Source organism: Cupressus sempervirens, chromosome 9 (assembly GCF_028749045.1).
Source record: "Cupressus sempervirens isolate cs-2001-9-10 chromosome 9, ASM2874904v1, whole genome shotgun sequence".
Lineage (NCBI taxonomy): Eukaryota > Viridiplantae > Streptophyta > Pinopsida > Cupressales > Cupressaceae > Cupressus > Cupressus sempervirens.
The window spans coordinates 553,720,674-553,747,603 of record NC_143126.1 but is presented as its reverse complement, the minus strand read 5'-3'; the positions used below and the strand labels follow the sequence as shown (position 1 = coordinate 553,747,603).

Genomic DNA, 26,930 nt, shown 5'->3' with positions numbered 1-26,930 from the left:
ACCTTAGACACCTTTGTAGAAGGCATTCAGAGGCTAAGCCCGAGCCTGAAGCTGTAGTTGAGCTTGAGGATGATGATGAGGCTTGAGCTAGAGCCTTATTTTTTTCATTTTCTTTACACTTTGACTCTACAGATAGACATGTGTTTCATCGTCATGGATCTTCATCTTACATACATTATGATTTGATGTCATTTTGATTTAGTTTTATCATTATAGATCTTCGTCTTACACACATTTATGATTTGACAACATTTATAATTCTATAACCTATATATCTATGTCATGACTCATGATCCTATGATTTTTATTAAGTTACAATTTACATTTTACGCATGTGATGGATTTATCAATTAGGTTTCTTGTTTATGTATGTTAACTTCTATTTGATGATGTTATGGTTTTTTAGTTATATTTAGTAAAGGGTGCATGAAACAAGTTTTAAATCGTTAAAATCTTTAAATTTCAAGATTTTTTTCACTTTGCCAATTCATAGGCGATTCACAATTCAAGTAAGCCTTGTCGATTCCAATCTGATTCCGATTTTTGGATCTTTGGTTTGAAGAACATATGACATGCGTAGTGTTTGAATTATGATAAATTGATAATCAAATTAGGCTTTTATGTTATTGTTAAGTTTCAGGATTTGCACCCTTTACTAAACTGGAAAACGTTCAGTAATCCTTACTTAACATGGGAGTCATTTCACTATGTGAGACTGGATAATGAAATGAAACCTTCGGATTCTAGGCCGGCTACTATTGGATCCTTCAGTGATAATCTCTAAAACTCAATGAAAACTTGAGGGAAAAGGTAAGAAATTACTTAAAACAAACCTAAAACCTAAAGTTTAAACTAAGGAGGTGATACACCAGAAGTTATTATGAGGACGTAACACACATGTAACAGAGAGGATTATATAGCTCTATGAAATACACATAAAGCACAACTTCCTATAGAGGCTTGCACAAATGATTTATAATAAGGTTTCAGCACTGAAACTACAAAAAGGATGATAAACTAATACCTCACTTTGATTAATTTCACCTAAAACACATATAATAACCTGCAAGCAAACTTACTTTTCTACACAAAGGTGTTGGAATAAAACAGAAAGACAAGGAATAATGAAACATTCACAAGTTAATCCATCAAATCATCCAAAGATGCAATAGAATTTGCAGAAAGGATAAGGCCTAACAATTAACTTCACAAAGCATGATCACACTGCTGTTACTTGTATTATATCTTCAAAATGTTGAATTACAGACCCTGTAATAAAGCTTAGGAATCAGAAAGGGGTCTCCAAAAACTCTATCATAAAATCAAAACTGCCATAAATGAGTTACAAAACTCAATAAGTACCCCCAAAACAACTTTGAGTCGAATGCAGAAATCAAGCCTCCAAATTAGGGCTTAGAAACTTCCAAAAATGAAGTTTCATAACTCCTAAGACTTTACTAACCCATAATGAGGCCTATGACTCATCAGAAATTACCCCCAAACACTCCAACTGATCACAAATATCTTCAAACTGAATGGGTAAAAACAAATTCGACCTCAAAAAGCCTATTCTTCCTCCAAATGTTCCCAACTAATTGCCTTACTTAAGTCCATAACAAGGGAACATAATGACTCACCTATTTCTTTTTGCATCAAAAGCAGAAAAATATTTAATGACTTATAATCACGTCATTTAAATATTTATTCTTTACAGTAACACTTATGCAAAAGAAAACAATTAAAATAATGTCCTTATTATCTTTGCATTTTAAAATAAGAAAATAATATTAAATGACTAATATTTATCATTTTAATATTATTTCTTGACAATGGTTATGCAAAAATAAAAGAAGTAACATTATAAAACTCAAAAAAAACCTCAAGGCATAAAAATATTAAATCAACCTTTTTTCAAAACAAAACAAAAAAGGGGATTTCAAATCCATTGACAAACCTGCGGACTTCAAAATGTATATGAAATATGAGAAAGGGGATAATAGGGTTTCGAATACCCTAAAGCACTTATCATTTTTTACAATTTTCATTTGAAGGAAGCTTCTTCTCAAGAGCTCAGCCGCAGGGTTTGATTACATGCCATTGTGGAAGATTTTGTTAGGTTTTCTTCATTCACAGAGATTTTTTGGTATAGATTGACAGCCGCCATTCTTGTATGCTTGAGGTAAAGCTCTGTTTAATGTATTGCTGTGCATAACATTTTCAGTTATATTGTCATTCCAGTTGCATTTTTTGAATGGATTTGCCACTGCACACTGGTTTTCTTGTTTGTTAATTTTGAATTTGTTGTTCGGGCTCTATGTTTGATGCCGCCATGAAGAAAGTACCATGAAAAAGTATTGAAGTCGTTATTTTGGCAAATACCCAAATGGGTTTCTGTAGATTACAAAAGCACTTTACTTTTCTCTTTTTTTGTTATGGTTTCTTCGAACCCTTATACTGCTGTATGGAGTCATTCCAGTTGTGTATTTCGAATGAACTTGCAGGTTGTTTTTTAAAAAAAAACCGAATGGGGTTACGTAATTATTTGCAGTCACCTTCACGACATTATTTAGACCTTGTTCTTGTTCTTTTTCTTTCATTGCAACTCACCACTAAAATCATTTCTAATGGTCTTTTTCTGGGTAAAGAAGAGTGCTCTCTTTGTAAAGGGTCACACAGATATCCTTTGTTATAATGCTCTTCAAAATGGTTGAATTGTTTCTTGAACAAACTTATAGAACTTGGAAACACATAGCGTGAAGGAAAAGATCCTTTTACATATGAGGACGATACCCTAGAATCTCCTTATAAATCAGATCTCTTACATCCTCCTTTGACATCCGCTGCTTCTCAGACTAAAATTCCAACTTCATAATGGGCTGTGCCGAAGGTTCACACTCCTTTCCAGCCAGACCTATAAAATATGGATCGGCCTAAGCTTGACGGAAAAGATCCTTTGGGTTAAAGGCAAGCAACCTAGCCAAAAGAATAAGGGCCAAAGGATTAGGCATTTGGGAATTTCTGTGCAAAACAAATGGCAGGCTTCTTCTGCATGCATGCTAGATATTTTCTGGCTGTATCTTGTCCATGTGGGACTCCCTCTAAACCATTCATACTCCGTTGTTTGCAGAACCATATGCATTTGTGTTTCTTAATTGGACTATGCCGCAGATTTCCAAAATTCGACAGGCTTAAACCATCTAACATAACATGAATCACACCAATGCTTTAACTTGTTAAAACAACCCTCTTCAACATAATTCTGTCAAGATCTATACTCCTCAATGAACCAACAGCAGCTAGCCTCTCTGTACTTGTATGGCAACTCTTCAATTGAAGACATGTAGATTCCTTTCATTGGATTTATAGTAAGCCGAACAGTTATATTCTTTGTTAAAACTTTTGTCACTGCATTTCAAGAATCTTCTAAGTATTCCTTGAATCAGTATTTGCTATGAAAATCTTCAATCCGGAAAGAATTTTGTGCTTGTAAAAATTGGTTTTCAATGGATCATTTACTGTTCTGGTAAAATACACAAAATTCACATGTTCATTTACCTCTATTAGTTGATCACCATTGTCATAGGACTCAAGAAAGTGTCGCCATGATCAGGGCTCAAAAATATCCCTTGTTACACCGTGTTTGATGGCAACATTGAATTCTTTTGCTGAGACCTTCATGCTGCAGTATTGTTTCCAATTGATGCAACTTGTTTTTTTAAGTAGTTTATATGCTCCATGATTACTTTCATAGTACTACTCGTTGTTGTTGTGTTCATACATTCTAGAGTGATTTCTTGCTGTTGCATAGCTTCCTTAAATCATTTCCATTGTCCTTCAAGAAGTCCAAGTAAATCTGCTACAACCATAGTGACCTCAGGTAAAACTACACCATAGGACTCACGGCACTGAGTAAAGTACTTTTACCGGCATTTGGGATCCCCACAATTCCCATATCAGCAATTAGCTTTAGTTCTAAATCCAATCACTTTATGTTCAGCAATGTAATTTGAATCCAAGAATTCTGTTTATGATCTGACCTAAAAGTCTTTAGAACTTTTTTTTTTACTCCATTCAAAGGTAGATTCGTGGAATATGCTGATATTATACCAGATCTGCTATTGATATTTTTTCCATAATGATTCCCTGAAACCATTTGCCACATTAAGTTGCCAGTAGTGTTGTGTTTTCAATTGAAGCTGTTATAGGAAACTTTCATCCTTTCAATAATGATTTCTAGCAAATTATTGGATTATGTCTACTGTTTGTATTACTTATGCATATTACTTGCCATTCTCATGCTGTAAATGCGTTACTCTATTTCTTTCTTGAAAACTCGTGTAACTTACCATTAGCATTTCAATAGATCCTTTCAACAAGAATTGCTATTCTTTTAAAGTTTTAGCTTTGGCATTATGGCAAATCACTGTAGCTGTCCACCTTTTTTTTTAAATGCATTAAATCTCGAGGTTTTTTGAAAACAATTTTTTGTAACATGTTTTACATTTGTAATGAAAACCCATCAACTCTTACCATAGTCTGAAGTAGATTATCTTACAAGTTTTCTTGGAGTAGATACACCCTTGCAATCTATGATGTCAATCATTATATGTTGTAATTCTGTAGCATCTTATTCTGTGAGGTTCGAACACGGGCTCGTGACACTCACAGAATAACTTTTATTTCTTTCTTTCAGTTTACTTCCTTTCGTAATGAAATGCATCAACAGATAGAGTATGTGTAGTTGTAGAGATAGGTAGTCATTGCTTAGATCCTTCGGGATCTAACATTAGTTGCTTTCATGTTTTTTGCAGCTGCTGGAGAGTGTGGAGTTTGGAGCTGGACGAGTGCGCCAGGGAAAGAGTTCATAACCAGTCAAAGCAACAGGCAATGACTGGTTATCTCTACTCTTATTTTCTTTCATCCATATGTATCTGTTTGTGTATTTCCTTATGAAAGAAACTCAGTACAGGGAGCTATACTCACGGCTTGTGTGAGATCTTTTTTCTTTCCAGCAATATTAATTCATTTCATTGTTCAGTAAAACATCAATGTATATTTGAAAGTAAATAATACAAGGCCATTTCTATTGTTTGAATGAAATAAATGGCACTTTTGTACCTTTATTGCATGTATACTTAAAATTTTACACATGTGCAAAATTTTAGTAACAGTTATTTATATGCATTATTTTCATTCTTTTGGCAAAACAAAGGTTTGCTTTGCCGATTTTTTGCCAAGTCCGAATTTTAGGCACCCAGGTCAAGTCCAAGTTGTCAAACTTTGGACAAAAGCAATCCTTACATATCGACTCATCCTTCTTTCTGTAAATATGCATTTATTTCATTTTCTCTCTTTTGTAAGAGTTCTTCCCATTAAGTTTCCTTTTCTTTGACTATGAGATTTGTTTGTTTGTACATGTGTGACTCTAGGGCCTTGTAGTTGTGACCCATCCATCATTGCACTCATCATTTTGTCTTTTTACTTCTTTTCAATTTGTACTTAATGGGTGATGTTATAAAACTAAGTTGTCAGATTCACTCTGAAAACCTCAAATTCGACATTCAATTCTCTCAAATTCATAGTCAGTTCGAAGTCTTGCCAAATTCATCTTTTTCCTGCAAAATTCACTACGAATTTGGGAAACAATGCAACAAAGCGCTTTTTTGCTTCGTCTAACCTAAAATGACCCCATTTTGGCCATTTATACAATGGCGGACCTAAAAAAAATCATCACCTATGTTTGCGATCTTTTGTTGTGCGCATTTGACCACACCTACGTTTGCGATTTTTTCCAGCAGAAGTTTTCATTTTCTTGTGTACTTGACCATTCCCGGTGTTTGACCACCAGCAGTGAGCTAGATTTCCACTTTGCCAACATTCAAGCAGTGAGAGTTTACACAAACTTTAATTTTTGTTAGTTTTTAAATGTTTTTTAATTTTTTAATTTTATCATAATACTATTTGATTATTATCAAATGTTGTATAGGAAGCATAATATTTCATAATGGAAGCACGGTGGAAGTTCTTGCCCATTATCTATTTGCCATAAGTTCTAAGCATTTGCAATTAATCCAAGTTGTCTATGACTAAAAGTTTGAAAGTTGTTTGTTTTGCGTTTTTTACAAAATAAAATGATTTGTTTAGGTTTATTTTCTTGAATCTTTTATCACTACTGAATCTTGTTTTGTTTGTTTGTAGATTCTATCATGGCTACAAGTGCTTATGTGGCCAATAACCCCCGCTTCAAGATTGACAGATGTTCCCCATTTCGAAAATGTGTGCAAATGATTCGACCAATGCCAAGTGGTGGAGGTTATGTGTGGATTTGTAGCCACTGCAAAGAGGAATTTAGTAGCTCTTATAATAGAGTGAAAGCCAATTGTGCTTTACTCCTCAAAAAGGCATTGAATTTTGTATCGAGAAGCCAAGAGTAAACATAGTGCTACCTAAAACCTTCCTTCTAAATCACATTGTAAACAAATATATTCAAGAACAAAAGCAAACAGAGGAAGCACTATTGGGAGGGCAAATTCTTCTCATTCATTGGAAAGTGGTAGGTCTTTAAAGAGAGGAAAAACATCATCTATGTCTTTGACTACCACTCACAGCGAACCACCTGCAGAGGGTCATTTAGCGTCCTCCTCAACAACAGATTATAAGTAGGAGAGCAATGGGACCCTTGGAATCATCATTCCAAAATGAAGCTAGAGGCATTACCAATCAAGCCATAGCCAAATGTGACTATGTAAATGGATTGCCATTTATTGTTGTTCGCTCACCATATTGGCAATACATGGTGAGGTCAATTAATGAGGCTCCAAAAGGGTTCAAGGGCCTTATTATGAGAAGATACGCACCACTTTATTGGAGGATGAGATGGCCCATGTAGACAATGCCATGCTGTTCATCAAGGATTCATGGGTCGAAATAGGTGTGACAATAGTATCGAATGGATGGAAAGATGCAAGGAACCATCCTTTGGTGAATGCTATTGCAATGTCTATAAGAGGTTCAATGTTTTTGAACATTGTGGATTGTGAAGGAGAGGTAAAGGACAGTCCTTTCACTGCAAACATTCTCATCCAAGCTATTGATCAAGTTGGCCCTCAGAATGTTGTTCAAGTAGTAACCAATAATGCGAAGAATTGTAAGGTTGTCGGTTGATTGGTTGAGGAGCGGTATGAACACATTTTTTGAACACCTTGTGTTGTGCACTCACTCAACCTATTGCTGCAAAATATTGGCCCTAACGTTGAGTGGATAAAAAAACGTATGAAGAGGCACAAGATATCTAAATGTTTGTCACAAACCACCATATGATGCAAGTCATATTCAGACAATTCTCAAAATTGGAGCTCTTGAAGGTAAGTGCAATTGTTTAAAATTTAAACATGTTTTAGAAATCTAGTCACTTTAGTAAACTTTATATGTTTTCAAATGTCTAACCTATTATTGTTTTGATTTTAAAATAGGTTGTTGAGACCCACCTTGCCTCCAACACTATTGTTTTGAGACGCCTTGTCAAGGTTACAAAGGCATTGTCTAGAATGGTAACCAATGCTAATTGGAGCACATGGAGGCAATCTAATAGTGCCAAGGCAGCTGCCATAAAGGCATTGATACTAATTGACTCTTGGTGGGATCGTGTTGAGTACCTTTTGAAGATCACCGAGCCTATATTGAGCATGATTTGATACACTAACATGGATAGGTCTTGCTTGGGTGAGGTATATGATGGCATGATTCCATGATTGAGGACATTAGCAATATCATAAATGAGAAAGAGCATGATCCTGATAAAAAGTTCTTCAAGGAGCTACAGGTAATCATGATAGAGAGATGGAACAAAATGACTACCCCTTTGCATCTACTTGCCTTTGCATTGAGCCCCAAGTTCTATAACTGATCAGTCCTCAAAGGGAGTACTAGTAGAGTTGCCCTATATAGAGATCCTGAAGTTGGTCAAGGGTACAAGGCAGCCCTTCAAAGACTCTTTCCTAAGCACCTACAACCTGCAATGAGGCATGAGTTTATGAGTTCCACAAGCAACGATGATTGTGGTCTTGACACCCTTGAAGAAAAGAACAACATTGATGCTCATATATGGTGGTACTTCCATGGACAAAGAATACAACACTCGCAACTCATTGCCATCAAAATTTTATCACAAGTTCTTTAATCTTAAGATTCTAATTTCTTGTTGGTAAATATTCAAAACTCTTCAATTTATAATTTCAAATTTGTAAATCTTGATAGGTTGCAGTTCATCATTATCTGAGAGGAATTGGAGCACATACTCCTTCATCCACTCAATAAAATGCAACCAACTAAACTCCAAGAAGGCGGATAACTTGGTGTTTGTGCATTCAAACTTGAGGCTCACAACTCACAAAGATAATACCTACAAAAAGGGGAGGCAAAACAATGGGATCTTGAACAAGAGGCTATGGAGTTGGAAGCCCACTTTGATACACTTGATATTGAAGATGGTGATCTGAGATATGTAGTGATGATGAAGCTGATCTTGAGGCTATGGCTGAGACTACTGATGCTAGTGGCACTAATTGTGCTTCTAATCAGCAACTAACTACTGATGATGAATTCTTTAATGATTTTTTATGATACATTGATATTTGATCACATTTGATGGGTTACTTATTAGTAATGTTGGCATTATTGTTTTAAAGTGTTTGGACTTAAACATTGATATGGTGGTGTATTTTGACATTTTGTCATGCCATTCGAACTCGTTAACATATGTGGTGGTGTATTTTGCTAAATTGCTTTAATATTAGCATAGTGGTGTATAAACTTATTTTCTGCAGCATATTTTCTCATATTTATAAATACAAATAAAAAATTACAAAAAAAATCTTGTACACGCGAACCAAAAACAAACCTGAACCCAGCCCAAAAAAAAAATTTAGTGAATTTCGAACCCGGAAACCCGCATCCAAACCAAAATCTGAACTGGCAACTTAGTTATAAAACATAGGTCATCACCCAAATAATTAATTAATTTGGTCTCATTTTATTTTATTTCCCTTTAGCAAAATTTAGTAGTCCTTTTCTAGTTTTAGATCATGTTGTCTCATGGCATAAGATGATGGCATTTGTCACAATCTAAACTAATCCTCATTTAAGGTTTCTCTTTGCTTATACAGGCATTCACTATTGTACATAGTAATTATTTAAATCAGTCATAAAAAAAAAGCTCGATCATGACACTTATTTGGATCAATTCTCATCTCAAGATTGCATAGCACAACCAACGGCTTTTTCACTATTTGAGTGATAGCCATTTTGGTTGTAGGTGATTTTTGGGAGCTATGGGGTTCACTATCAACTCGCACACAAATAAAAGGCAAATGGCTGGAAGTTTTTATACCTTGAAATGGATTTCCAAACATTGCAAACATTGCTTATTTATTAGTGAGAATAATCCTCCTTATATCTTAGTATAGTTTAACTTTGGTAAAAGCTTGGGCATGTTTTGTCGGATGACCACTAGAGTAAATCAACTAGTGCAAAAGAGCCAAGTCACAGCTTATGCACAGAATCAGCTAACAACAATTCATAACATATGTCCTTTCATGTTTAGAAATTGGAAAAGACCAGTTGATTACTCTCATTTAGAGCTTTCCAGCAATATTAAATTCTTGCTGTGTTGAGCAAAATTGGGCTGTAAAGTTTCATTTAATGCAGTCTGGTTGGGCTGATCTACAATGCCACAATCACTTGACAGAAAGTTTAGAGCACTTAAACTTGGAATTGCAAAATCCATAGCATTGTTGCAAATTTTCTGATGATGCATGTTGTTGGACAAATTATGGATCAGGTGTGAAATTATGTTATTCAGTCCAAGCCAGCTTTTGGGCGAATTGCAACGCTTAAACTTGGGAATTATAAATCTGCACGATGCAGTGGGAAGCATTTTTTGCATGCCATGCACATTTAGAACCGCAAATGTTTGAGTGTGCAATCTGTTATGGCTTATCTGCTAGGCTACAGTAAACGCACAGCCATCTTGCAACTCTTGAATGTGGTGTTTTCTAATTTGCTAGGCATCATTGGATCCATTTCACCAAGACCTTTCCAATGAGTAGGCAATACTTGAGATATCACCTAAACTAAGAGTTGCAAGAACGCATTGTATTCCGCTAATAGCTTGACTATGATAAATCAGAGTGTTACATCACAAGATTTCCTGGATTTCCAACAATATATTATAATTAGTGTAAAGACTAAATTTCATGAAGCAAATCAGGGTTTGACTGACCAGTGATATGCCAGTTTCTAGTCCAGTTTAGCATGGTTCATTTTGTGAAAAAAATAAGTCAGACTCAATTTATTGGATTATTTATTTTGGCTCTTCCATATTGAATGGTCAGTTTTATGCACACCTTGGTGAGTGGATATTAAAATTGTTATTTTTCACAACAAAATGAGATGCAGAACTAACAAGTTACTAAGGTGTACTTTGTGAGTGTTAAGAAAGCTGATGCCACTTACACGTGTATTGGTTTAAAGGTAAATTTTACTCATATTTTATATGGTGTAATTTCAAGTATGTTTTTAGCCTGTGGCACCATGGAGGTGCTACCATGCTGCATTGCATTTTTTATGTCTTTTTGTAGAAGAAATTGTTCTAAACTAAACTGAACATCCATCCTCTATTTTACTTGTTTTCAAGGACCACATATCTATAGTTCACTCTAGCACTGATAAACATAGATTGTGCCATAATCCCATATTTATTTTTGCATAAGGTTCCCTCATGAAAACAACTGTTCTCATTCTATCTAACTGACTCTGGAAGCACTTAAGACCAATTTAAGTATTTTTGTTAAAGCAAAATCCATAAATTATTGCTGATTTCATGAAATTTCAGGTTATTCAAGTCAATTTGAAACTTTATAAGTATTTCCCAGTTACAAATATTGCAGCCTTTGGGATCAACATATTTAAAAAATGAAACATTCTACAATATTTCCCACCAAGAACCAAACCAACTACCCATTAATGCCACCTTGTTCTCAAATACTCCACTATTTTCCTTTGCCTACCCAAATACGCTTTCGCATGTATCATGTATTTGATATGGATCAATACTCCTGAATACAACACAGATAGCATACACAAGTCCATACTTGATTAGTTCCACGTGTCTGGAAACAGCATCACATTGTAATGTCCCCATCTTTTTAGCAACTCAGTGGAGTTCTTAGCCTTTACGTTCTCCAAAGGCTAAGTGGAGGAATAAGGAGAAATTGATTAAATTAATTAAATATAAAGTCACCTTTTAATTTTAATTTATTTAATGACTTTATAAGAAATTAATTTAATCAATTTCTCCTTATTTCTCCACTTAGCCTTTGGAGAACGTAAAGGCTAAGAAATCCACTGAGTTGCTAAAAAGATGGGGACATTATAGTCTGCCCTCCTTGAAATTGTTTGTCCTCAAGCAATCTCAGTCTTGTTTGCTGTAGCACCTGCTCACTTTCCCAAGTAGCATCTTCCTCTGGCAGGTGTCTCCATTTGACTAAATATTCTTTAATCAACCTGTTTCACAGAGTCCTTTCTCTGGTATTCAGAATAGCCTCAGGAATCAATACGAGTTTCCCCTCCTCATCTAATGGCGGCAATTATGCAGAAGGCACAACTATCAAATTAATTTAATCAATTTCTCCTTATTTCTCCACTTAGCCTTTCGAGAACATAACAGCTAAGAACTCCACTAAGTTGCTAAAAAGATGGGGACATTACATATCTAAATTTAGCATTGTAAACACACACACACAAACATAGACACACAACAATTACAAAAATACACAGATTGAATTATTTATACTTCTAAGAGTACAGAGCATTACACTAAAAATAATTATTTACATATAAATGGGTCTAATATTGTATAAAAACAAATGATTTAGTGTAATGTTCTAAAATCTTAGATGTGTGAACAATTAACTATGGGTATTTTGATAATTTTCAAAGTTAGGGGGTTAGCATTTCTGTGCAATTATACATACTATACATGAATCGTTTACAATCACGTGTCCAAAAACAATGGGGGAAGACAAATGCTCAATATACATTATAATTTAACAGAAAAGCCAAACAATGCCATATACCACTCACTCATGCAATTGGCGATGAGAAGCATTTTTGGGTGGTATGGCAGGGGACTGCAATTAAATATTATATTATTTGAAATATAAAAAGAGAATTGTGTTATTTAATTTTTATACTATAAGAGACCAATCGTATTCATATAAATTATTAAGCCAGATTACATAATATTTTAATTGGGTCAAGAATTCGCTTAAGAGCCTGATGGAAATATTGTCATTGATGTCAAGAGCTCTCAAGATATTCTTGGACCTTGTCATTGATGTCAAAGTTAAGATGCCAAAGCATATTATAGAGTCTGTCAAAGAATCAAGACCAAACAAGTTCCAAAGTAATAGAGACTGAGCATGAGTGAAGTATCATGCATATATATCAACATGTCACAATATGGATACTTATGTGGCTAATCTCATACTATGTTGTAACTGGATATGGAGGCCATAATGGAAGTATTGTGGAAAGCAAAGCAATCATATTTCTATTGTGTTTGTAGAAGATTTATAAAGCAGCTATTTATATCAGGTAACATGATGTCAAACAAAAATATATGTGAAGATCTTGATGACGACAAGAGTAATGGCTATGACACAAATACAGCAGTGAGATATGTATAAGTATATATGAAGCAACATGTATATTTTCTAAGAGTAAGTATGAGGAATCATATCTCTCAAGACATCAAACATTTGGGAGTTTGGCAGCCACAAACTTACAAACTTATTACAATAAACAGAATATATGAAGGGGACTCAAAATAAATAAAAGAGATACACAATGAATCAAACTTTGTGAATACACGTTGTATAAGATCTGCATAAGAGCAGCGAAAATATATGAAGTCATGCAACACAGTGAATATATACAGGAAGATTTAATAAACAAATAATGGTATGCAGCAGCCGTCAATATGTCTTCCCATGTCACACAATATGGTGTATGCAGAACAAAACAAAAGTCAAGAGAAAAATAAACTATATCAAACAAAACTAGAAGTTTCCAATAGCACAAAATGACAAAATAAGAACAAGACAAAATTCATTGTCTTATCTACAAACAAGAACAAAGGGGTAGCGAATATTTCATTGAAAAGCTATGTAAGACAAGTTTGAATAAAGACAAAATAAAAAGGAGTCGTCTTTCTTAATAGAGAAAAAATTGAGGAGGAAGCCCGATAAAAGACAAAATCTCCATTTAGCGCTATGATGTGATCAAACCATATAGCAAGACATCGTGGATTCCCAACGAATTAATTCAGAAAGAACAGACATATATATTCAGTGGCGACGAAAAGTCTTTGTGGTCAACAGCATAGAAAACGGTGTTGATATGGTGAAGGCCAACGGTCACTTGTTTCTTCCCTCCAATAAGCGTGTCTCTTGGTTTCCAGAGACCTTTCATTTGTAATATTATTGGAGCCTTTTTATATGCTACTTTGCTCATTTTGTAATCATCTTTTTACACGTTAATCTAATACTCTGCAATCTGGACGTAGCCACTATTGTGGTGAACCAGGATAAATCTAGTGTTGTGTATTTCTTCTTATTGCGTCTATTGTATTTCTCTGTTTAAATCCTTTCAATTGGTATCAGAGCACGAGGTGTGCAGATTGGGAAATCGGTGTTGAATTTTCCGAAAAGATGGAGGATTTGAAAATAGAGAAATTTACAGGCAAGAATTACAGCCTGTGGAAAGTGCAGATGCGCTCCTTGCTGGTTAAGCAAGACTTGGCTCTTGCAATCGAAGGAAAGTCTAAGAAACCGTCTACAACGACTGATGAAGATTGGGAAAAGATGGATGAGAAGGCGATGGCATCCATTTTTCTCTCGCTAGCGAAAAATGTCTTGTTCAATGTCTCAAATGAGAAGTCAACGAAATAAGTTTGGGACAAACTTCAGAATATGTATCAAACGGCGTCGGCTGCAAACAAAATCTTCATTATGAAGAAACTCTACAAACTAAAAATGAAGGAAGGGACTGCGATGTCCAATCATATAAATGATTTGAATACCCTACTATGTCAAGCAAGCTCGGTTGGTATGACTCAAGATGACGAATCCAAAGCCATCATCTTGTTATGTTCTTTACCTAACAGTTGGGATCCCGTAGTTACAGTTGTAAGTACTTCAAACTCTACGAAGTCAAAGCTAGCCTACGATGAAGTTGTTGCCACTTTATTAAGTGAAGACATGAGAAGGAGTAACAAAGACTCCTCATCCGGTGATGCTCTCACTATGGTCAGCACTGAGAGAAGAGGAAGAAGCCATCATAGAGGAAATAATAATTACAATCAGCGAAGATCAAAGTCACCCAATCGTTCAAGGTCAAGAGGTAGGAATGGTGAATGTTGGATTTGTGGTAAGCCTGGCCACACAAAGAGAAATTGTCGGGCTTACAAGAAAGCACAAGAAAATGTGAGAAACATGGAAGCAAATACAGCCTATGAGAAAGATGAAAGTGCTTTAGTTCTTTCTATAAGTGACAAAAAATCAAATTCTTGGGTGATAGATTCCGGAGCTTCTTTCCATGCTACTTCATGTACGGATTGTTTCACAAACTACCATGAAGGTCAATTTGGAGAGGTATTTCTTGGAGACAACAAATCCTGCGAAATAGTTGGCAAAGGTGACATTTTGTTACAGCTGGAAGATGGAGGGAAATGGTTGTTAAAAGATGTTCGCCATGTTCCCAAATTAAAGCGAAATCTGATTTCTGTCAGTCAACTCTTTGCACAAGGATATTATCCGTTCTTATATCCGGATACTTGGAAAGTTACCAAGGGTTTGAGAATAATTGCCAAGGGAAACAAAGTTGGTAATCTTTATCTTCTTGAGAAGCCTACTGAAATAGGGGCTGCTATGACATTCATGGGCAGCGATGCAGCACTTTGGCATCAAAGATTAGGCCACATGAGCAAAAAGGGCCTTGAGATAATGCTCAAAAGGGATCAACTACTGGGTCTCCAATCAGCAAATTTGGAATTTTGTGAACATTGCCTTTACAGAAAACAAAAGCGGGTCAGCTTCTTGAAAGATGGACATAATCTCAAAGAAAAACCATTGGAACTTGTACACTCGAATGTCTTTGGTCCGGTTGAGGTAAGCTCTTTAGGAGGTTCAAAAAAATTTGTTACATTCCTTGATTACTGTACTAGGAAAGTATGGATATACATGATGGCAAATAAATCTGAAGTTTTTTCTAAGTTTAAAGTTTTCAAAGCTCTTGTTGAAAACCAAAGGGGTCATAAGATCAAATGTTTAAAAACGGATAATGGAGGTGAGTTTTGTTCACTGGAGTTCGACAATTATTGTGCAGATAATGGTATTCGTAGGGTGAAAGTTGTACCCTACACCCCTCAAGAAAATGGGGCAGCGAAAAGACTCAACAGGACAATAATGGAGAAAGCTCGGTGTATGCTTTCAAATGCAGGTTTGGGCAAAGAATTCTGGGCTGAGGCATGTAATACAGCCGTCTATCTCATTAATCTAAGTCCTTCTTCAAGGTTGAACTTCAGAATTCCGGAAAAGGAATGGCAAAGTAGAAGAATTTCTTACTCTCATCTTAAAGTTTTTGGTTGTCAGGCTTTTGCACATGTGCCCAAAGAAAAGAGAAGCAAGCTGGATCCTAAATCCGAGCCTTGCATATTCGTTGGATATGGAGAGGATCAATTTGGCTTCAGGCTTTGGAGTTTAACTGATAAGAAAATTATTAGAAGCAGAGACGTTGTCTTCAATGAGAAAACATTTTCAGCATTACATTCTCAGGAAATGTCTGAAAAAGAATTTGTGCCAATCGCTGCACAAAGAAATGTTGGATTGAATCCACAAACAGTTCCTAACACTATCTCATATAGTCCCACCTCTGTACTATTTCCAAATTTATCATCTTCTTCCACTCCTGGGAACACATGACATGATGATAGTTCTACACGAGTTTTTTGATATCTCTTCTCATGACAGGAATTTGTCTCTCCATCATGATCAAGTTTGTGAAAGTTTTTCAAACCAAAGTTCAAGGAATCCTCTTACTACATTGGGCTATCAGTCAAGGGATGACAGCCAACTATGTTTGAATCACCGTGGTATTGGCAACCAAGACCCTTCATACCTACGATCTTTTGTAACTCCTAGAGAAACGCATCCAAACAATGAATGGGATGCACAGCATAGTGTGGAAAACACTAACAACCCGCAGGATAACATTAGCAAGGACTATAATGCTCATCCATAGATGCAGGGTGGGGAAATAGAACCGCAAGACATCAACGTGGAGGATGAAAGTAATCTGCAGGGTCTGCGTAATCAGCATGTTGCTAAGGCCAGTCCACGGAGGCAGGCAATTGAGGTAAATTCGCAGGCTGTGCCAATTGATATCCATGGCAATCCCATCTATATTGAGGGTACTCACAGTAAACGTGTGTCACCGTATCCCTTTGAGCACGGTGAGAACTCAAGCCACAACCTTGGCAATACACGTGGGCAATTTCAAAGTGTAGATCCAACTAATCCGCAGCTTGCACATAATCTGCAAGGGGCAAATAAAAACCAGGTTCAAACGCAGGTAACAGAGGTTAATGCACAGGGTGCAGAACTCCATCCGCAATGTGTTAGAGCTGTTTCACGGGGTGTGCAAATTGATCCGCAGGTGGTCAAAACTCCCCTCAATGGAGTGCACACTCAACACACTGGACTGCAAACAGCTAACTCCAAGTCTTTGAACCAGTAGTTAACAAACATTGGTAACTCTTGCTCCCATAACACTGTGAGATCGCTCCAGACAATAATATGCAAATTTTTTCAAAGGACTTTACTGGTGAGACTGGGACATCCAACAAGGATGTTAAAGGAAATTCAGAGCCCACAAATCGAATCAATGGCCAAAGTCCTATGCATGAATCTTACGATAATCGGTTCTCCAGCAGTAGAGAGGGCATTCAAAATTTAAATAAATGAAATAGAGTAACTGGTTCTCCATTTGAATTGGTTCAACCAAAGAACAGAGCACCCCAAATGAGAAGATCCACTAGAGAAAGGAGAATGCCGACTAAACTCTCAAATTATGAATTATTGTACGCTGAAGAAGCAAAGCCTTCAATTCCAGTTTCAGAATTTTTAAAACCGTCTACATACAAAGCAGCTATCAAAGATGTCAATAGTGATAAATGGCAAACAGCGATGCGTGAAGAAATGGATTTTTTACTCAAAAATCGAACTTGGGATTTGGTCTCTCTTCCACCTAATCAAAGACCACTTAGGAACAAGTGGATATATCCTGTGAAAGACGAAGCAGAAGGCAATAAACGCTTCAAAGCCAGATTGGTGGTAAAGGGATTTGATCAAGAAAAAGGGATAGATTTCAATGAAATCTTCTCACCGGTTGTCAAGATGACAACTATCCAAACTATTTTGGGGTTAGCAGCAGCGTGGGATCTTGAGTTAGAACAGCTTGATGTGAAAACCGCATTCCTACATGGTGATGTAGAAGAACTTTACATGGAGCAGCCTCAAGGGTTCATAAAGAAGAGACATGAACATCTTTATTGCAGATTAAATCGGAGCTTGTATGGCCTGAAATAAGCCCCAAGACAGTGGTATGTAAAATTCGATTGCTTCATGACTGAGCATAATTTCACAAGATGTGAATCAAACCCATGTGTTTACTTCAAGAAACTTCCAAGTGGTGAGTTTGTCATCATTCTTCTTTATGTCAATGATATGTTAGCAGTTGGCACAAACAAAAGAATAGTTAATGAGTTGAAGCAAAAATTGGCAAGCAAATTTGCAATGAAAGACTTAGGGGCGGCTAAAAAGATTCTTGGCATGACAATCACAAGGGATAGGAAAAAGAGAGAAATCACTTTGTCTCAAAAACAATACATTGACAAAGTTGTTGAAAGATTTGGCATGGCTGATGCAAAAGTAACTCCTATTCCTCTTGCTGGTCACTTTCGATTAAGTTCTGAATTATGTCATGAAACACAAGAAGAAAAAGAATTTATGGAGAAAATTCCCTACAAATCAGCCATTGGTAGCATTATGTATGCTATGGTTTCTACTCGCCCCGAATTTGCTCATGCGGTGGGAGTTGTGAGCAGGTTCATGAGCAATCCCGGAAAAGCTCATTGGGAAGCCGTCAAATGGATACTAAGGTATCTAAAAGGTACTTCAGATTATGTCTTATGTTTTGGCGAAAACAAAGTTCAACTACAAGGTTACACCGATTCTGATCTTGCCGGAGACTTGGACAAACGAAGGTCTACCACAGGTTACACCTTCACATTTGCTGGAGCTGCGATCAGTTGGGCTTCACAGTTGCAACATTGAATTGCCCTTTCTTCAGCTGAAGCTGAATACTTAGCTCTTTCCGAAGGTGCAAGGGAAATGATTTGGCTTCAGCGGTTACTTGGTGACTTGAAAGTTCATCAAAATGAATATAATCTGTTTTGTGACAGCCATAGTACGATTTTCATGGCACATAATCAGTCATCACAATGTCGCTCCAAGCATGTTGATGCACATGCTCACTTTGTTCGTCATGCAGTCGAAGAGGGCAAGCTGAATGTTGTCAAGATTGATACCAAGATCAATCCGGCTGATATATTCACAAAGGTTGTTGCCAAAGAGAAGTTCGAAACATTCGAACTTCTCTTGGGCTTGTGAAGAAAAGATAAATCATTCTTTGAGCAGGGTATTGGGTGGTCAGTTGCAGCATTGTTTGTCCTTCAGGTGGGAGTTTGTTGATATGGTGAAGGCCAACGGTCACTTGTTTCTTCCCTCCAATAAGCGTGTCTCTTGGTTTCCAGAGACCTTTCATTTGTAATATTATTGGAGCCTTTTTATATGCTACTCTGCTCATTTTGTAATCATCTTTTTACACATTAATCTAATACTCTGCAGTCTGGACGTAGCCACTATTGTGGTGAACCAGGATAAATCTGGTGTTGTGTATTTCTTCTTATTGCGTCTATTGTATTTCTCTGTTTAAATCCTTTCAAATGGCAGAAATTGCAGACAAGGCCACGTAAGATACATTGGTAGTGAATATTAAAGATGACAATACAAGTTTAATCAACAGTGTTGGAATCGTGGAGCAAGAAAACTAATATTTTAAAATAAATATTGCCCAGATATGAGTGGAAGACGTGAGTCATAAAACAGGTATAAAAATGAATATTAACATTGGTAAAGACACACAAGTCAGCAGTTTGAATGAATATGTCTGATACGAACAATAGAAGGCAGAATTGTTTAATACACAGAAAACAATCTCGTAACATATGCACGAGTTGAAGTTTTAAGTAAATAAATCAAATGAAGGAAATGATTATTGAAAGTCATAAAGTTTGAGTAATGTAATTCAATTGTTAATTGAACTAATAGTTATGAATAGACGTCAGTTACAAAAGGGCACAACTCTTTCATGAAGAAATACGTATATATAATGAAGTAAGAAGTCATTTTGAAAGTGGAAAATATAGAATGAAATATCTGAAGTAAAGTAAATAAAAAGAAGACAGAATTAAGATGTGCAAAGAAGCTGAAATGAAATATATATAATCAGATTGTAAATCTGATTCATATGTATATGAGTAAGTTGAGTGACATAAAGAGAAAAGAGATACATATACAGATACAAAAGTGCAAGATAATATATGTACAGATATAAAAGTGAAATATAAGCAGATGTGAAAGAGGATGTGAAATATATGCCAGTAAAAGAAGAGTATGTGAATCCAAATTAAGAAAAGAGATATAAAGAAGAGAATAAAGAATTACTTAAATTGGCCATCATTAGTTATGTAAGCAACATCGTCAAGGTGAAAAGAAAGTTTGTGTGCAAGGGTTGGTGCTCATGAAGACAACCAGAGGGAGTTGGAGCTTCCTGTAGGTCGGAGCCTGGGAAGTGTGGGCCTGGGAAGTGTGGGAGTCGGAGCTTCCAGTGAGTCGGTGCTCATTAAAATAGAGGTTGTAGCCTCCAATAGGTTGAAGCCTACAAATCATTGTAAAAGAACAAAGTTTATATAAAAGCATTTATTGTTGTGGTTTTCTTCTGCATTGGGTTTCCACGTAAATCACTGTATTAATGTGTTCATGTGCATTATTATTCATTTTAGCATTTGAAGTTATTGCTTGGATAAAAGTTTTAAATTGGTGAATTTCTTATTATACTGATTCACCCCGTACCCCCCCGCCCCTCTCAGTACATGTAAATTAACAAGATTTCATTGTTTTTATTCTCAATCCACTTATCTAACAAGTAGAACGAAAGGCTCTTCGGAAGCAATACCTTCAACTGTCAACCTAGAAAGACATATCATCGTATTCCTTCTGATACACTTAGCTCAAAGAAAAATGAAAAGAAGAAAAATGTGGAACAAAGAATCATCATGATATCCACTGTTATTGACAGCTTGTGTATTCCAGACGTCAAGTAGAAAACAATCAAAAGGTTTGCTCTAGATTACAATGCATTCAGATGATACAAAATCTGGATTATAACTAGCAATGGTAGATTATGAAAAAAGATTGTGCTTCAATCTTCTTGCCACTGTTTTCTTTGTATCTGTCTGAAACATTTTAAATATAATAGGAACATTTTAAATATAATTAAAGGGTTGGCTTTGAAATCCCTGATGTCAAAGTAGCTGCATACACTCAGGCCCCTTCTTGGGCACACATGCAGCCATATTGGCAATGTCTAAACGTAAAACTACAATGCGTATCTTACCAAGGGGGACACTTGGAAAAGACCCAGGGGCACAATTCCTGTATTTTGTGCGAATATTTGTATATGCAAGCAAAATTCCAACTATTTCTAATGCCTACAATAGCAAAAATTATATTATGAATATCTTTCAAAGAATACCAAGATTTTTTTATTGCATTTTTTCTGGGAAATGAGCACATTTTGTTTCATAACTGCAAAATACAATAGGCAATTAAGAAATGCTCCGAATAGACTCTTAATCATCTTCTTCAACAACATATAAACACAATTTTGTATATTTTTAATATCTATTATATAGCTTTGTGTGCTTTTTCACTAGAATATCATTAATGGAAATTTAAAAAATTCATGGGTTATTTAATTGGCTAAAGTATAGTAAAGATAATTTCTTCAGATAATTAGCATTGGGGAAACTGGTAAACATTGTTGACCACAATACACAATAAGCAATGTTTTTGCTTGAGCACTTGAATTGTTAAGGAAACTTAGAATTTGAGAACTGTTGAGAATATGGTGTTGATTGTCTTCAACATTGAAGCGTGCTTACTTATCTTTTCAATATAGCTGGCATACTTGAGTTCCATTAATTTTTGATAGATTTAGTTTCCTGCTTGTATTCTCAGTTACTTTGTATAATATCTTGTTTGCTTGCTAACACCATATATGGCAGTTCACCTCTAGACTGATGAGTTACACTTATCTCCTAGGCAAACAATCTATTTCTTTATGTTGGCATGTTCTCCTTATAAGTCATTTTGTAAAAGAACTTAGTCCCCAAAAATTGGATGCATTATTTACATAACATGAATAACACCGCAGACCATAATTTTGACAGTCACAAATCCAATTCACTTGTTTGTGTCTAAGGAAAATAAAAGCAATACACGTATGATTCTTAAGTATTAAAAAATCCAAACAACTAATGCTCAAATATGACAGATGACAGAACAATTTCAGCAAGGCATGGCAGTATTTCTAATTTATATCCAGCTTAAACTATGAGATAAATACTTTCATAGAAGTTGTTCATCATTCTGGAATCCACTCAACAGTATTGACTAAAATGTACTTTCTGAATGTAATATACATTGTTAAGACCACCAATCAACATCACATTTTGCATGCATAATGTATAGATCAAAAACAGATCAAAAAGCAATCTGAAACTAGAACAAATAAAAAAGAATAAAGTTCACAGTACACAGAAAGAAGTCAACTGACCTGTTCCCATTTCCCCTGAAGTTCAAATAGTACTTGGCGGTAAGATAGGCATTCTGCATGATAACAAGATGCCAACTCTTTCAGCATTGCCCTCCTTTTGATTATGCTGAACACTGGAAAATTCATTTAGTTAGTGTAATAATAGGGATGATTAGGTATCCAGTCTTCATATTATCCAACAGCTCAGAGATTGAGTATTGATATAGCATGTGTCTATGTAAAAACTGTCCAGAAGCTATGATATTGACTATTTCACACCAATGGTCAATTAGATAACCTAAAACTGAACAATGATTTAGGCTGTTTTAAGAATCTACTAAATAAGTCAAATACATGCAACTATTGAAGAGAAATGTCTCAAGGCCCTTTGACTTCTGCTTCTGCTTCGTTGCAATTCACCCTTCTGAAATTTAGAAATTTAATTGCTATCCCCATTTTGCATTTATTCCACAAGTGTTGTCTCCTTATCATATCAATATGTTGTCTTCCCCATTTCATAGTAGCAGCCAAATTGTCTTCAAGATGCACTTGATTACGTATGTGAGAAAAATATAACCTTTTAGCTTTTTCTAATTGTGCTGATTTTCCAGAGAGTTAAAAAAAAATGCTGAAATGTAGAGATATATTGCTATTCATCAACGTTTATATTTTCAGTTTACTTCAATAACAAGGGTGCAAGTGTTAGCCAATTTAGGGTCAATGCAAGTAACCACCTCTCTATCATGAGAACTACTCTTATAACCACATACAAAAGCAGAAACATGAAAGAGAAAAAAATGAGTCACCTTCTTATAGCAACTCCCTCCATTATTATATTGTCTCCTATATCATATATAGTGAGCGTTTCCACCATGTCAATAAGAATTTACATTTTCAATGGGAAATGGTGACCTTGTGAAATCAAAGCCTCGCATGCTACTCATGGTAAATGAGCATCATGAGCATTGTTCATAACACACAAGGCTAATCAAGCCTTCAATCGGAACATACAATATAATAATCCACAAAAATGTATGCTAAATAAATCAAGGCAAACAATTTTTTTTTGGCCTCAAATGAGACAGTACTCTAAACAATGCATGCATTTATGCCTCCCTTTCACATCAACATAATATCTTGCTTTATTATTTAATATTGTTTACTTTACAATTTTCACTCTATATTATGCATGCATTTTAGTGTCCATTTGCATAACATGGTTTAATTGTATTTAGCCAAATCTTCATCCTTTTTACCAATTGTTAAAATGCCAAGTATATCCTGTTAACCCAACTTTTATTACTGAACAATTTCCAAACTTTGTGAGAACCTGTAAGGTTTTGGTTGCCAGCCCAATAATGGCAGTGACCTCGTTACCAGCACAATCACACTACTGTCCGTGTAAAATGAACTGTTTGAAATTATCAAAATCCGATCCTTTCGGCCTTTATGGATATTTACTTTCCCATGATTTTTATTAAGCTTTTTCCTTCATTACCAACATCCTATTTAACTTCTTCAATATCATTTATGATACCTTTTGCAACTACCTATGCACAAACCCAAAACTTTCTGATGCACTTCCAGAATCTTTGGGATCATGGCAATAGCCATTTCTTTATCTCCTCCATCGACAAAACAAATACCACTAAGTGTTAAATATCACGTGTGGTTTAACTAATAGCTGCAATTACCTACATACTTGACAAACACCCACACCTTGGAGATCACACACTTCCAATATTTTCAAATTGCAAATAGGGTTGAAATGTACCAAACAGGGTTATGACCAAGGCGAATTCCCAAGCACTCCCAATAAATTTTCTTGTTGCAAAACTAGGAAGTTAAGCTCATTATCTCTCAAGTCAATACATCAGATCAAGAATTTGCAGGCACCACACGAACCTATAGACAATCATGAACAACCTCCAAAATATGAAGTTATTCTAAAGGCTGCAACTGCACTAGTACAGTCAGAAAGGTCACAACCACACAAGTCTCATTTTGAATCTAGTTTGCATTTGTTTTGTTTTTGTATACTCCATCTTCCCGATACTGCGACATTCCCACACTGGTAAGCTTTCCACCTCAATTCTAATACAGCCTACACTGGTTTTGTCTACACTTCAACAACAATTATAATCTCCATCAAACTTCAACCCAGGAACATTCTTCTTATCTCTTCTCTTTCTTCTTCAACATTTTCTTTCATAAAACAGCTTTAGTATTTGTTAAAATCCAACTATTTGTATAATTAGATTGACCACACTTTGTTTACCATATGGTATTTATTTTTCTTTCTTCTCTTCTCTTTCTTCTTCAACATTCTCTTTCATAAAATAGCTTTAGTATTTGTTAAAACTCAACTATTTGTATAATTAGATTGACCACACTTTGTTTACCATATGGTATTTTTTTTTTTGAAGTAGGTAAACCTGTTAGTTTAATTAATACACTAGAAAGCAATTCATTTTAAAGCTAAGTTACCATATTTAGTCAGTCCCTACCGAATTTGAAAGTCAATTCATTGTAAAATCAGAGTCTGTTCGTATTCAGTTCAAATTCGTATTTTTTCCGAGTAATTCACTCTGAAGTCAGTCAAAAGGACCCTGGATGACTTTCCACGCATTTGTGGCAAATGCTGAATTAGTCACATGTGCCCAGGCCGAATTTGGAGCCATTTGGGCAAATTTCAAAAGAATTTGAGCGAATACATATTTGGGTAATGGCAGCTCCTCGCTTTGGTGGCTGCAGGGATTCTTTTGTTTCTCACATGTTTGCAGGCCTTTTTTTCTCTGTATGACTGCAAGAAGTGGCGGAGTGACACTGATTTCCTGCAGAGTTTACTTGTAAGAAAAGCACTATGTCATCTTTTCACTACTATTTTCCACGCCACGTTATTTGAAAGGTTTCTACTTTCAGTGATTTTCTTTTATCTCAGCTAATTGATTGCAACAATGGCAGGTGTGGCCGCATATATTTTCTTGTGCCCATGCACGGACCCCGCAAGCTGGATTATGTGGGAGAATTGGGAGGCAATTATGTAGCCGTGGCTATGCATTCAAGTAAACCGTATAATATATAAGAAGTGCCTCCAAAAAATACAAAGATATGCGTTTTAGTTTAGTGTTTGATGTACGAGATCCTTCTACCATGTATCCACTGCTTGTAATTTGTGGCCATATTTTGTTAATATGAGATTCGATAAAGAGCTTTAATAGCTGTAGTTTGTTGATGTATGTTAAATTCTGCAGTGCCTCATATGGTTTGTGTATTTGTATTCAGTAACATTCTCCCCAAGGAATCCACACCATAAATTGTCCGGCTGTGTGATCTTCGCTGTTGACTAGCTGTGGGGACTAATTAATGCAAAGTTCTGACTATAGGTTGCTTAGATAATTAGTCTAACAGTTAAGATTGCTTGGATATTTTTACATATGTAATTTATTTATTTCACATCTTGCACAGACGAACCCAAACCCCAACCCAAAAAAACAAATGACCGAATGTCAAACCAGAATCTCGAACTCGCATCTGTACCAAAATCTGAACTGGCAACTTGGTTCTAAAGTATGAGATACTGATCTTTTCTAGTACCATCTCACAACAGAACGCAATTTTACAGAGTCAACCTACTTTGAAAGCATAGGCATTGCAATTGCACAGCGATCATTACCACAAAATTAAATATTATCATAAGTATTATATACTTTGTGAAGCAAACTGCACACTTACCTAATGTAATTGTTATTTGATATAGACTAGTCTTGTTCTTGCTCACATGGTAAATATTCAGTACTGAGGATGAATAATTATTATCATACCAACAATCCTGTATCTTGGTAGGCATATTAAAAGCCTTTTGTTTACATACAAAAATAACCTAATAACAAAGAAAAAATATCCCCTAGGTTGTTTGTTTAAATTCAGTTTCATTGGTTCAATGTCTTTTTCCTGGGGATTAGGCATACAATATAAAAATGAAACATTATAGCAAAGATTTGATAGACTGAAGCAATCAAACAATACAAATTACAATACATATTATAAATTTTTCATAGGATGCAGATTTAATGTGGTTCACCCAATGTGGGCTACATTAACAGAAAAACAGTCATCCACTCCTTTAATATCATCTAACAAAAAACCGAATTAGAACCTTACAGCATTATTTGCTCCCGTGTTGTACCAATGCACTTACACTGTCTTATGCATCTTAACCTGTAATAACCCCAATAGGTTATAACTTCTTCAAACACCAAAAATCTTTATACTTCAGTTGTTTGACATTTCGTCAAACACTTTGCAAGCAAGCTCTGATACCACTATAATAACCCCAATAGGTTATGACTTCTTCAAACACCAAAAATCTTTATACTTCAGTTGTTTGACATTTCGTCAAACACTTTGCAAGCAAGCTCTGATACCACTGTAATGGCCCTCCTCAAATCTGCTCTCAAAAAATGTTGATGAAAGCTCAAGGAATTTCATCAAACAATTCACATGCAAGGGACGTATGACTGATATAGTTTTTCAGCTGGCTTTAAATGACTTTTTTTTCAATTTGCATCAATGAGATTCTTATGCTAGAAGACTCCAAATGGACTACACAATGGCCTAACATGAGTGTGCTACTAATTTTGACAATATTCAGTGCATATATATGATCTAAGCATGAGAAATGAACACCTACAGCCAACTGGCATTTTTACAAACAGTTGGTATGCAAACTAACTAGCTGATAAATAATGATATTGTATTGCTTAAATGACACCAGCAACTAATATCTTATTAATTTGCAATGAAATTTCTAATACAATGCTCATGAAATATGGCCAAGACTTTTGGCATTTACATGGATTTCAAAATGATAA

The 26,930-nt window shown here is 35.5% G+C and overlaps 1 protein-coding gene across 6 annotated transcripts in view; it reads right to left on the bottom strand.

Annotated features, from left to right (window-relative positions):
- Positions 1-26,930, bottom strand: part of LOC149539847 (uncharacterized) — a 190,568-nt gene that overhangs the window by 131,564 nt on the left and 32,074 nt on the right. For all 6 annotated transcript variants that reach the window (XM_089801030.1, XM_089801034.1, XM_089801029.1 and 3 more), the window contains exon 2: positions 22,078-22,190. In XM_089801030.1, the coding sequence (XP_089657156.1) occupies positions 22,078-22,190 (113 nt within the window). The remainder of the gene's footprint in view (positions 1-22,077; positions 22,191-26,930) is intronic.